Source organism: Ciconia boyciana, chromosome 2 (assembly GCF_034638445.1).
Source record: "Ciconia boyciana chromosome 2, ASM3463844v1, whole genome shotgun sequence".
NCBI lineage: Eukaryota > Metazoa > Chordata > Aves > Ciconiiformes > Ciconiidae > Ciconia > Ciconia boyciana.
The window spans coordinates 66,530,058-66,543,126 of NC_132935.1; the positions used below are offsets into that span (position 1 = coordinate 66,530,058).

The 13,069-nt window shown below is 47.0% G+C and overlaps 1 protein-coding gene across 3 annotated transcripts in view; it reads left to right on the forward strand.

Moving 5' to 3' along the window:
• Window positions 1–1,725: 1,725 nt before the first annotated feature.
• The window catches only part of CARMIL1 (capping protein regulator and myosin 1 linker 1), a 202,190-nt gene continuing 190,846 nt past the window's right edge, over window positions 1,726–13,069 (forward strand). For 2 of the 3 annotated variants that reach the window (XM_072852864.1, XM_072852865.1), the window contains exons 1-2: window positions 1,726–2,356; window positions 6,403–6,500. In XM_072852864.1, the coding sequence (XP_072708965.1) occupies window positions 2,317–2,356; window positions 6,403–6,500 (138 nt within the window). In that variant the 5' untranslated portion in view covers window positions 1,726–2,316. The remainder of the gene's footprint in view (window positions 2,357–6,402; window positions 6,501–13,069) is intronic. The other variant, XM_072852866.1, reaches the window with a different exon arrangement.

A 13,069-nucleotide genomic window follows, 5' to 3' on the forward strand; every position in this document is an offset into this window, starting at 1 on the left:
CTCAATATGGAAGTAACTCCATGAAAGGACATGGCCTTTCGTTTGCAGACTTAATGATCTGATTTTTCCCTCCTGGGTATTAGAAAAGATGTGAACTTCTCAATTCTTCTTCCGTTTCCTGCCGAAACATGCTCATGTTCCTCGGTGGAAGTAAGCTTGTATGTATACAGCAAGCAAGAAACACAGTTTTCTGCTGAGCTGTGAGGAAAGATTGGCAGAAAGGAAAGGAAGAGGTCGGCACGTATTCTGCATACATCAGAAAGGGATGCGGATACAGTGAGGAAGAGAGAGCAGAGGACTGCCAATGGAAAAGGAATACAGTGCATTTTATATATATATAGACATTCATATCCTGACAAGATTTGATTGACATTGCTATATAGTAAAAGCACACAGCTGCTTTACTGTATTCTTTTACTAATATATTCACTTTTTGTTTATCTTCTTTAAAGTATGTCCTTATTTGTTACATGTAAACAGCAAACTGGAAAGAGAGCAAATTGTAGCCATTTCTGTAGTAATCGTATCTGTGTTGGTAAAATCATTACTGACATTATTTAGAGATCTGGTTGATGCCATGGGGAATCATAATAAAATTGTTTGACAAATCACACCAATTTCAAACTGCTAGTCATGTTTCTTCTGAAGACTAGGGTATGCAGTAGTCCCTGAGACACAGAGTGCAGCGGTATGGTATTGTACCAGCAAAATAACTCTTCTTGGATTTACGTTGTTGCTCTCACTGAATGCATTTCAGATTTCTTAATTAGACATAAATGACTTCGATCCCCCAGATCCGTCACTCACTTGTAGAGTGCTTGAAATATGAGGTTTATGCAGTAATCCACCCCTTCAGGATGGAGGGCGACCAATCACAGCCCTGCTGCAGTGAAAATGATCCTTTCACTGAAACTAGGCATCGCTACCAGAAGCAAGCCGAAGGATTTCCAGAGCTGACGAGCCTCTTCGTTCGCTCTCATCCAATAAGCATCTTTCTGTCCTTATTTTTATAGGTGCAATTAGGCAGCTCGCGTGCCGCGCTTCTACAACGTGGCTGTTAACGCGTGACAAAAATTCTCAACGGCAAAGTGCAACAAGCAAAATGCTGCAATTTGTGGGTTTTTTTCCTTGGTCCTGGGAAAGGAGGCACGTTCGGTTCCCTTCAGCCTAGCACAAGCTCAGAGACTTGCCTCTCCCTGCACAAAGAGTTTGCTAAGCCATCTCTAGCGAGGGCGTTATCTCAGAACAGGTGCCGAAGCGGCTGCCGTCCCTGTGCAGGGAAGGTGGGGGAGTGAGGGAGAGGCAGATGAGTTCTGGATCAAAGGTCACCCTCTTCCAGGGCTTGAAGCGATCCAGCCTGGGCAATCCCTTTCCCAGGCGGAGAGGACTGACTTGACGATGACGACCACCCCCGTCATACCTTACACCTTTTCCAGTGACATGAACCCAGAGGAGAATTCCTGCGGTGCAAAGCCTGCAGGTGCAGCTGCGAAAGGCAGAGCGCCTGTTGCGGAGGGCCGGTGCTGCTGCCTGAGACCCCGGAGGCGGCCGGGGCCTGCGGCGGCGGGGGGGCCGGGCCGGTTGAGCCGTGCCACTCGCGGCTGCCGGCAGATGGCCCCCGCCGCCGCCCTCCCGGGCCCGCCGCAGCGCCGGGGGCTGCTCGGGCGAAGGAGGGGCCGGCCTCGCCGCGCTGAATTTCCCAGCCCGCTGCCCTCCTCCTCCTCCTCCTCCCTCTCCGCGGCCGGGCGGGCGCGATGGCTTCCTGAGGGCGATGCTCCCGGCCGCCGCCGCCTCCTCCGCTGCCGCCGGCTGCTCGGTGGGCGCGGGCGGGCGGCTCCCGGCGGCTCTCGCGAGGTGAGGAGGCCGGGCCGGGGTGCGGGCGCCAGCCCTCCCGGGGCGGGGGCAGCCGCCGCCTCCTCCCGCCCGCGCCTGAGCCGCCGGTGCCGGGCGGGGGGAGCCGGGCGGCGCGGAGGGGCCGGCCGTGTGAGGGGGAAGGAGGGAGCCGGCGCGGAGGCCGCCGTGAGCCCGGCCCGCCGCGCCTGACGGCTGCCTGCGGGCCATTCCTCCCCTGGAAATGCCCCTCCTGGCCGCGCCGGCAGCCGGGGGCGTCATGTAGCGCGGAGGGAGCGGGCTCCGCGGGGCGGGAGAAGCCCCTTCCCTCCGTCCGCGCTCAGCACGCAGGCACCACAGAGAGGCGCACGGCCGGCACTCCTCCCCCGCCCCGCTGGTTGCATGCCCGCCTCGCCTGGCGGAGGGACGGCGCGCCGCTGAAGCAGCCCCGCCACCGGGCACCGCCGGGCGCCGGGCAGCGCCACCATGGCCGAGGAGAGCTCCGACGTCCCCAAAGAGTTGATCGGTAAGGGACGGGGCATGGCGCCGGCGACGGGGGGGAGTCCCGGGGGAAGGCGTTGCGGGGGGAGGGGGAGGCAAGTTTGGAGGCAGCCGTGCGCGACCCCGGGCTGCAGCGCTGCCGGTGGGGGGATGTGGGGGGACCCGGGGGGTGGTCTGTGGAGCCGGGGGGAGCTCCGCGGGGGCTGGCTGGGGGAGCCGAGGGCGCTCTGCGGGGGCCGGAGGGGGCTCCGCGGGGTTCGGGAGGACTGTGAGGAGCCGGCGGGGAGCGGCGAGGCCGCGCTGCCGGCACTTGGCCCCGCTGCTGCGGAGGGGGAACGGGCGGGCGGGGGCTGCGGGCCTGCGGCGGGGAGCGGGGAGGCGGCCGCGGGCAGGGGCTGGAACCGTGTAACCGTCCCCGGGCAACGCGGGGCTCCCCGGCGGGCGGTGACAGGCGGCCCGGGCCCGGCGCCCGGTGTGCCCGCCCTCTGGAGGGGTCTGCCGGCGGGCAGGGCCGGGGGGTCTTCGGGGGCCTGGAGGGCTGGCAGACGCGCGGTGAAACTGCCCCAGCCCGCCCGTGCCTCCCGCACCGCCGCCCGGCCGGGGCAGGTCCTGCGAGCGCCTCAGCCTGACGGCACGGGCTGAGGCACCGAGCTGTGGCTCTCGTCGTTATTTTTTATTTTTCCTCTGGGCTTTGCGTAGTTTATGATTCATTTTCCTACGTACGAGAGAGCGAGGGTATTTGTAATTGAAGTTTCGTGGCCACATGCACGCTAACCCCCATGTTGCGTGGTACACCCTTAGGAAATCATAGATGATTGGAAAGGTCCCTGAAAATGCTGTCATCGCTATTGGGATCCATTCGATAAATGGCTCATTAACATAGTACGTTGGTAACCAGTGTCATTTGGGGGTAACAGGTCTGATGCTTTAGGCCTGGTCCTCAGCCACCTTGCTCAGGTCAAACTTCTTTTGGTTTTAGTTGCAGTTTTGCCTGTTGAAGACAGACCTAAGGCTCTCAGTGACATTAGAATAATTTAAAGTGTTGCTGTAATGACAGATGGAAACAGAAATTTGTCAGGCAACAAGGTACATGTTGCGTTGAATACAGTCCTTACAAATCTCTCTTAGTTCATGTACGCTGTTGCATCTCCTTCAGTTCTGTCAGCCAGCACTATTGGTGGGAACTGGTTTTAACATTTATAAAATATTGGTAAAAATCTGGATGGAAAGTTGCAGATGCCACAGAATTTTTTTCTGTACAGACAAAATAACTCTATTTTGCAATCCTTTTAATGCGCAGACTGTGGGGTTACTAATTTTAGCGTATGACTTACTACTAAGAATTAATGAGCTGGGAAGTGTGCTACGAGTAGCTATGGTCAAAATCGTGACCCTCTTCTTTTTTAAAATGTCCAGGTGTGTTTTAAGTGCTAAATACGGGATATTTCTTACTCACTGTGGATCTGCGCTGTACTCTAGTGTGTTATAGATGGGGTGTGGTGCGTATTACGGGGAAGAGCAAAGTGAGCATCTTCATGCATCCCCTCCTCTGGTGGGTTTGGACAATTTTAAGAATTACGCCCCAGTCCTGGTGCCCTGCACCCACCCAGCTTGCTTTGTCAAGGGCTCTTCTAGGGCGTGTGGATCTGTTCATGTAGATTTGTTTGATTTCTAGCAGTAGATTGGTGTCTGCATGTTAAAATTTAACCTTTTAATTAGACTTTTCGTAGTAACCCTATGTTTTGAGAACAGGACAAAAGGATGTGCCTTCAGACTTAGTGACTGGAGTGTGGAGATTAAACTGGGGGTAGGAGTCTCTGAGCTGCAGTTTTTGTTCTGTCACTCACTTCCTGTGTGACCTTTGTCGAGTCTCGTAAGTCTTAGTCTTCAAAAACCCCTCTCTTACTCTTGGCTTACCTGGATCTGCTCCTCTGAGCTGCGGGTGTCTTAAGGCAGGCACTCGTAGTCTCCGGTGTTAAAAATGAATGAGCACTTGAAAATACGAGCCTTTAATGTTGTGTTTCCATCTCTCAATCTGAAAAACTGCTTCGCAAGTCCACTTGCTACCGATGTGTAAGGAAGTGTCCTCAGTCATGTGGGGACTATCTATGAAATCCATATCGTAACTCTTTGAAGAAGCATTTCTAGCCCTTTCTGGCAGATAGAGCCTTGGAGGGAGCTGACATCCTGACGGTCCGCAGAGAAGTCTCAAGTGCCAGGCCCTTTCTCTGCATATTGCTTGTTGAAGCATGAGCGCTGGAGCTGAGAGCCTGCAGTCGTTCCCACTGCTGCTGTGTGGGACCTGTGGGACAGCAAAGGGAAGCAGGTCTCCCCACGCCGGCTCGTCAGGAGGAAAGTCCTTGGCTATACGCAGGCACTTGGAGCTGTTTGTGGGAGAGGAGAAACCGAAAGGCAGAGGCTGGGGGTGGAGGTAAAGTAGCAGGGACAGCAGCAATACCTTTCCTTCTGCAAGGAGGTAGGACTTGATGAAAAAGACGGTGTGGTCAGCTTGCTTCTGGGTTCCCAAGCAGGGACAGAAAGACCAGAATTAGGCATTACTCATGGGAGAGGAAGCCTCGGGGAAACAATTCACATCGGGCTGGACTTTCCCCCGGGCTTTGCTTACCTGGCTGCTGGGGGAGCTTGCAGCCTGGCTCCCGACCAAGCCGTTGCCCGGGGAGCCGGCCGCGCTGGCCGTCTGCCACGGGGCTGCCGTGGCTTGGGGCAGGCTTCTCGCCGGGCAAGCCGCTGCTACCGAGAGGCTTTTGTTTCCTGATAGGAAAATTAAAATTCCTGGGGAAAACATGCCGATTCTGCAGAAAGAGCTCTTTCTGGTGGAGAGTCACTCCGACTGGATGCGTTTCTGACTTGCACACTCTCCTGCCCTGCAGGCAGAACGCTGTGGCCTGGGCTAAACGTCCAGGCTTAATAAATGGTGTGTTGTTTGCGCTAATGCATTATGACTACCAGATGAGAATTGTGCAGAAAAGTGCTATACAGAGCACTGTAATTAAAAGCCTTAGGAAGAGCCCATTATCTTCAATTTTAGCCTTTAAACTTTAGTGTGCACGAGGGCAAAGTGTGTGTGTCTGGCGAGGGTGGAGACTTGCCTTCTACAGATGCCAGTTGTAGTGCTGGAAATAGGTTAATGTGTTTAAAAGATTTCTTTCTCGTTCCTTTTCCGTGGGGGCTGGGGAGTGAAACTTACGGAAGGTGCCAAATTGGCTCTTCTGGATGAACTCCTCCGTTTATCTCCCAGTTACATCAGTGTCAGTAGTTGTGTAAGCTTTCTGACACGGTTTCCCATGTATATGTTCCCTTCAGGCCAGGGTGCAAATGTTTAGGGAAAGGCTGGTTCATTTGGTACTTGGCAGAGACTGCGTATACATGTGTATGCATATACATATTAAGACATTATGGCAATTAATGTAACTTTGGTGTTGGCGCCATGAGGTGGCTAGATTGTCTCTGGGACTTGGACCGAGACTAATGTTGCCTTCCATAGCATCCGCTGCATAGCTGTCAGGTGTTAGTATCTGGAAGTCTGCTTGGTTTGCTTTGCAGCTTAAATGTGCAGAGTGCAAAACGTGCGAACACTTGCTTTTCCATTATCTGACCCGTTTAGCTTCCCTGATATTAACAACAATAGGCTAAAATTTTTACAATGCAAGAAGCTAATTGGCTTTAGCAAGCTTTTCAGGTACAAATAATAGCAAGCGAGGAATTTGTTGTATTTTCCCAGAGTAGAGCTAAGCAGTGCTGGGGCTTGTCTTGGGAATGCTTTTGATGTGTAAGTAGTGCTGGAAAGAAATATCAAATTATGTTTGGAATCCTGGCATATGAAATCGATAATCCTATCGTAGACATAAATTATTGTGTAGATGACAAACTTACAAAAGATGTACTTGTGTTAGGTTGTGTTTAGTACTGGTGCATGTGCATGAGACTTCCATGAGTGCAAGCAGTTGAACAACATAGCTCTGAGTCTTCCTGAAAACTTGACAGTGGTGTCTGTTTCCTTCTCATGTTGACACTGAAGGTATTTAATTAAGGTATCTTCTTTTATTTCAGAAAGTGTCAGGGATGTTATTGGGAGGAAAATCAAAATTTCAGTCAAGAAGAAAGTAAAGCTGGAAACCAAGGGAGACAAAGTGGATAACAAAATATTGGTAAGTATGATAGAATGACTCTGATTACATATGTGAAGGAAAAGCCACTATCTTTTCAGAAGGCATTAATTCTCCTCTGGAAGGATTCTTTGAACTTTGTGTGTGCCATAAGATACACATATCATTTATTTTCCTACTTTCTTGCTAGCCTGCACAGCAAGTCGATGTGCAGGCGTGCACATGTACACATGTTTATCACTGAGTTATTCTTCAGAGTTTAGGGTATTGTGTTGTGGACTGATGCTAAAGCAAGCTATTATTAGAACCTGTTCTAAAATAATTTGCTGCCTTTGCTGGTTAGGTTTCCCATTTACATCCGTAGGAATTTTGAGTGGACAAGAAATGCAAAATGAAGCATGTAGAATTACTTACCTTTTGAGAATCTTCTGAAGCTGTTATGCAGTGAAGAGTAACAGTAAAACTATTGTGCTTTTTGAACTCAAATGACTATTTGTACTTTTTAGTATTCTCTGCTAAGTCATATATCTGCATTTTAAAAGAAATGCTTAATGTGTGGGATCCTCCATTGTCATTCCTAAAACTGTAGTGGAGGAAAGTGTCAAATTAATCTCACTTAAGTATGCTTTCCTGTTTTCTCAAGAATAGTTTTGCTGGCCTCTCTTGATAAGAAAGCTGTGGTAATGAGCTGGTACGCTTGCATACTATCTTGAATACTTGGATCTGCAAAAAGAGATGGAACTTTATTTCTTCATTCTTTTGATACCTCTCTATCAGGAGAGCTAGAGTAACAAACATAAATAAGTACAGTGCTGCTATAATATTTTGCAAGATATTTGAGATTTGGTGCTTTGTGTCAGCAAAAATGCTATTGCATATTTGAAAGTTTCATTGCCAAAACTGTTGTTACAGATTTTGGGTGCATTCCCCATGGAGATATTCTACTTTGTCTTTAAAAAGCACAACTTATTAATCAGTTCTGAATTATCTTCATAAAGTACATGTTGCTTATCCCTGGGCAGTAAGACTGTAGATAATGGTCTATTTTTCAGCGAGAGCAGCTACTTAAGGAATTTGAAATATTTTCTACATAATATCTACCCATGCTATATGTAGCTCCTGGTTTACAGTTTCTGTACTGGAAATAGGTTGAATATGTGAATGTTAATTCATAGTCTCTGTTAATTTGAAAGCCATGTTTATAGGGAAGTGATGGTTTCACTGAAGCAGTAACACTTGATTGACTTTTTGACTTATACAGAATCATTACTGTTATCAATAGTGAAATACATTGTGGAAATACTGAAATACTGTTCCAATCTGATGGGACCAAAAGAATGTCAAGCTTTGAATTGTCAGTGAAGTTTCTGAGGGATGTACTACTCAGCAGTAAAATGCCTGAATGTGATGACTCAGATGTTTTTTCTCTCTTTAATCTCCTAAGCTCTCAGGTGGGGGACTTTAACCTTTTATGACTGAAGAGGTACTGAAAGGGAGGGGACCTCTTTAAGGGGTTCACAAGTTAGCACTTCTTGTGTGCGTGCATGTTGTCTAAAGCGCACAGCATAAGTCTTTCAAGGGGATGAATTGCTGAAGGGGGTGTTGTCTGGTAGAACCATTTGTTCTTTGATGCAAAAATGCAGAGGATTTATACTGGAAAAAAAAAAAGAGAGAATGTTTTCATAGTTAGAGAAATTGACTGTTGACTGCTGGGGTTAGATTTTGTGTTTTCTTCTGCCACAGAAGAAAACTGCCCTGTGTGAAGCTGTACAAATCACTAATGGCGTTTTTTTACTATGTTTCTCTAATTGCATGTGTATATCTTTACTTCATGTGGGTTTTTTTTCAGAAGTGCTCTTATCTGCTGTGGCAGAGGCCAGTGGAGACTGTAGTTCCTTTTGCGGAGGCAGAGTTCTCTGAAATGCAGAGTGCTCTGAAAAAAATGACATCAGCGACACCTGAAGTTGGGTACCTCAAATTAGTGGAGACTTTTTTGCCTTATTGTGTCTACACAGTCTCACTTCTTACCTGTGACGTAGAGGAGATATACCCTCCTCTCAAAAGGGTGATGCTTAAAATAAATAACCTTGCTTCAGAAATATTCAGGTGCTTAATGCTAGATGCCACAGGAAAGCTGCCACCAAGATTAAGGATGTTTGTACTCCAAGTTGGGACTTAACAGTACTCAGTAAATAATGCATATGGCCGCATTCTGACCAGGGCAGGTAAAACTGAATGCTGAATTGCTATGCCTTGGGTGAGCATGTCAAACTGAATGCTGAATGAGGTGTTGTCAGCAAAAGCAATTCAGTAATTAAAGACTATATCCTTAAGTGCATGCACCAGAAGGCTCAAATGTGATTGCATGGGCAACCTTCATGCCAGCGCTCCTCGACTCCTGAGAGCTTAGTTTTGAAATGTTAATCTTCTTCTGAGCACGGTCTCTTGAGTGCACATGTGGCAATGAATTGTTTTGAGATTTTGGTTTAAATTTTATTAGTAGTTGAGTGTTTACAAGCAAATTAGGTAGCATGCATTGGGTCCAGCACTTACTAAGGAGAAAATACCAGTTGCTCTCAGTCTAGCTAACCCTAGAGTCATGGTAGAATGTGTGCAAGGTTTTAGGGGAGGTTGATCGCAGAGGTTGGCACTGAGCCCTGGTACCCAAATCTGTGCTTTAATTAAATGATCTCTCATCCTTCCTTCCTGGGAAAATCAAGCAAAATCAGTACCACTTTGAGAAAGGGAGATTATTTAAAAATGACTGCACTTGGCAGGTAACAATAAAACCACTTGACCTCTGGCCCTGTTGTTCACAGAGTATTTAAGGTGCAGAGTACTAGAATACGGATATAACCATCTACTTAAGTCACTCTGCTCTAGGAAATTCCTCTGATAATTAAGATGGAAATTGGAATCTGAGATGAAAAAAGTGCAAAAACCCTCGTGTTGCTTGTGGTGAAATTGGTGGGTAAGGTTCATGCTTGCCTTAAGGTGCTTTAGGATCTCAGCTCTGGGTGCTGGAGTTTGGAGATGATGACTAGGAGTTTTGATGCAATCCATTTTTTCAGTCTGCACAACAAGCTTGCTGCCTCACTATTCTCAATTTGCAGTTACTTAGTTTTTTAATTAGTCATAATGATGCAAACAAGTAAACATGGTGAGCTGCTCAACTGCCTCTGGTCTGCTGGAACCAGGTCTCAGGTGTGCAGGCAGAAAACTGGTATCCAACCCTGAAAAGGCAATAACCAACCTGAACGGGCAGAAGATCAGTCCTCAAGCGATTAGCGCCAAACCCCAGCCCTGTCCAAGTCATCTTGATGCTCTAGCAGAGCAAAGCTGCCATTAGGGAGGGTGAGAAAACACCCAGGCATAGAGGAAACCTTGAATGGCAACAAGCCACTAAGGAGGAGCTGCCCCACGGGGTGCGGAGGACAGGCATCACGGGGCTGCCTGACGGGGCGCAGGCCCACCGTGCGTCAGCGAGGCGAGCGGAGCAGGGCTGGGGGTGGTAGTGGGGGGCGGCTGTGCTCTGGTGATCACTGGCAGTGCCATAGTGAGACCTGAAGTCCAGCCAGGGACTTGGGTTGGTGGGGCAGGCTCAGCCGGGAAAATGGCTGGGCACAGACATAGCTGTGGCATTGCTCAGGCTGGGACCGAGTGCTGGAGCTCTGGAGCAATATGGGGAGCCCCAGTCAAGGCTCCTACTAGCTTTTGGGTCACACACCCGCACCCTGTCAGAGCTGGCCCCGTGTGCAGGCAGCCAAACTCCAGCAGAGCCCTGGGGCAAGCCGCCCTCGCTGGCTCCACGTGGCTCTGAGCCAGAGGCAGAGTACTGCTGCAGGAGTGGACCCCACTGTGTTTGGCTTCAATACGGTTCTCACAACAGTAGTCTTACTGGGTTAAAATAGATAAGGACGTCACTATTTCGTAACTGGGTCGATGATTGCTTTGGTTTTGTGGGATTGCTGTGTTTAAACCTGGTTTCTTATGAGGACAAGGCTTCAGGCATCATGCTGAGTGGCTGCTGTGTTCCTCCTCACACTGACAACTTCTGACCTTCTCTCTAGCTTCAACTTAAGCTGATGGGTATGTAGAGGTCTCAGTTGTAATGATAATAGTGTCGGGTTTGTTTGTGTGTGTAAGCGGTCCGAAAAAGGAGGGAAACTTTACACCTACTCCCTCCCCTGTGGGCCTCACCTTTTGGCACCATAAGTGATCAGGCAGAATGTCCATAAGAGAGCTTTCAGTGTTCTGTCTTGTTTTTTCACCCAGAGGCCTCGGTGATTATCAGATTATCACCTGCAGACAAACCCCGGCAAGAAACTGGGCTTCTTAGTTTTGGTGTTTGTGGTGCTGCTTTTTTCTCCCCAAAATACCCAAGGTATCTGTACAGTGTTTTTCTGAATATTTCCCATTGCACTGTCTTCCAGTCAGATTTGTTGTAATTGGTATCATTGAGAAGTTGAAATTGTAAGATAAAGGCAATATGTTAAATACATCTGACCAGCTCATTATGAAATGCTGAGGTTTTCAGGAGTGGTTCATGAGAGGCCAGAATTCAGGATTACTCTTACTTTTTGTTTCTTTACTATTAATAAAAGAGAATACTCCTAGTCTAGTTGCCTTTGATATTAGTTTTCCTTTCCAAAATAATACTATTTTAGACATTAAAGGTGAGGAGATATTGGCATCACTTGCTGCAAATGATTATGCTCTTTATATGGCTGGTCTGCTTTATATTAGCTTTGTTGATGGTTTTTTTTTTGGTTGTGTTTGTGGTTTTGTGTGGGTTTTTTTTTTTTTTTAATATGTTTTCCTAACCTTAAGGTCATAGGATAGTGTGATATGATCTAGTGACCATGAGCACTTTATTAAGAAATCCCATCGAGGAATTACTGTTACACTGCTCCCCCAGGTCATTTATGTTCTCTTTGTTAAAATATCACAGTGCTACTTGTGGAACCAGGACAGTTGCTTTGGCAGGTGGCTCTCCTTAAAATGTACTGTATGCCCAACATGGATTCACTGGGAGTAATGTGTATGTCCTTGTCACTTTCTTTGGGACATACATTTCCATGGGCTTCTAAAACAAAATGTTTAGTGGACTCCTGTCAAACAGGTTTATATTAATTCTGTGCATGTGGTCTGAGATTTCATGTTCTGCTTCTAAAGACTCACTTATAAAGGCTCAAATTCTATTTAAAAAAATGTATCTGTATTTACTTTAGCAATTATGGCAGTCTTGCGCACTGTCCGTTTGGCCTCTGAATACTGCTTGAACAACCTTGCTGACTGTACTGAAGCAGTTGAGAAAAGTGTGTATGAGCTGCTGCGCCTGTTCAGCTATAAGGATGGCAGTCTCTGGGTAGAGGCAGTAATATTTTGCACTGCCAAAACTATTTTGAGATTAAAAGCTCTGGCGCTTGTTTTCCATTGCTCATCTTTTGTCTTGATCTATCCATGATATTCTATTCAAATACAGATGAATTTCTCTATCTAGGTGCAAATGTCTTGCCTTAAAAATATGCACTTACATTAAATCACTAAGAGCATGAAGCTCACGGGGTTGTCCAAGGTTAGTTTTACATAAAATGTGTGCAATCTCGCACGTTATATCTTGACAGCTGGTGTGTGATAATGATGTTAAATATGGACATTCTTTTAAAATAATGGTGTTTCCTCTTCTCTGCCCAGAACATTGAATGTTATGACATGTATCTTAAGTGTGTGTTTATGAAGATGAAAGGAAGTAGGTGTTGGTACATCCCTCATGTCAGGAAATCTAAATGAAGTGAGGTAGAGTAATCAAAAATACTTCTATGTGAAAATGTGGTTTTAATGCATTTACAAGGCGCCTCTTGGAAAACAATTGAACTGTGGCCAATAAGATTGCTACAGAAAACTGAAATAGTAAGAGTACTTCTGGAAAGAGAATTTAGTAATCCAGTCATGCAATTGTATATAGTCCGAAAATAGGAACTGTTTAAAAAATACTCATTTATGTGCAAGTTCTTCTGAAATCTATGTTTACGTTATACACTGATCTATAATGTTACATTTAACTGGTGGGAAGATGTACAGAGTTAGCATTCTGATGCGTGATAGTGCATGCAAATGTTGAAATGGTCTTTGTTGAGATGTTTCCACTTCTAGGAGGGAAAACTGGCCATCAATGGAATTAACCAGGCTGAGAGGAATGCTTCCCTCTTCTTTGGGCTGATGAGGTTGCGTATGGCTTTTTTTTCTCAATTTCCACTTCCAATTCCAACTTTCAGTTTTCCTTTTCCTCTTCTCCTTACTTATTTCTATAATCTCCCACACTGAAAGCATCCATTGCAGACAGAACCTTGTCTTGTGTTTAAATCGGTGCTGACACACTTTTTAGCATAATAATAATATGAATAAACTCTGAGGCTCATTTCCCTCAGGTTTGTCTGCATTAAGGGTAAGATCTAATCTACTCGCTTAATTAAATTGGCCTTTGACCAAACCAAAAAGGTCCTCTTTCTCTGGCTACCCAGGCAAAATGTAGATTTTCTACAGTCCTGGCACTTTTGTGTCCTTTTGAATGCAGCTCTGCCCAGAGTTGTATGTTTTCTTTGACACCT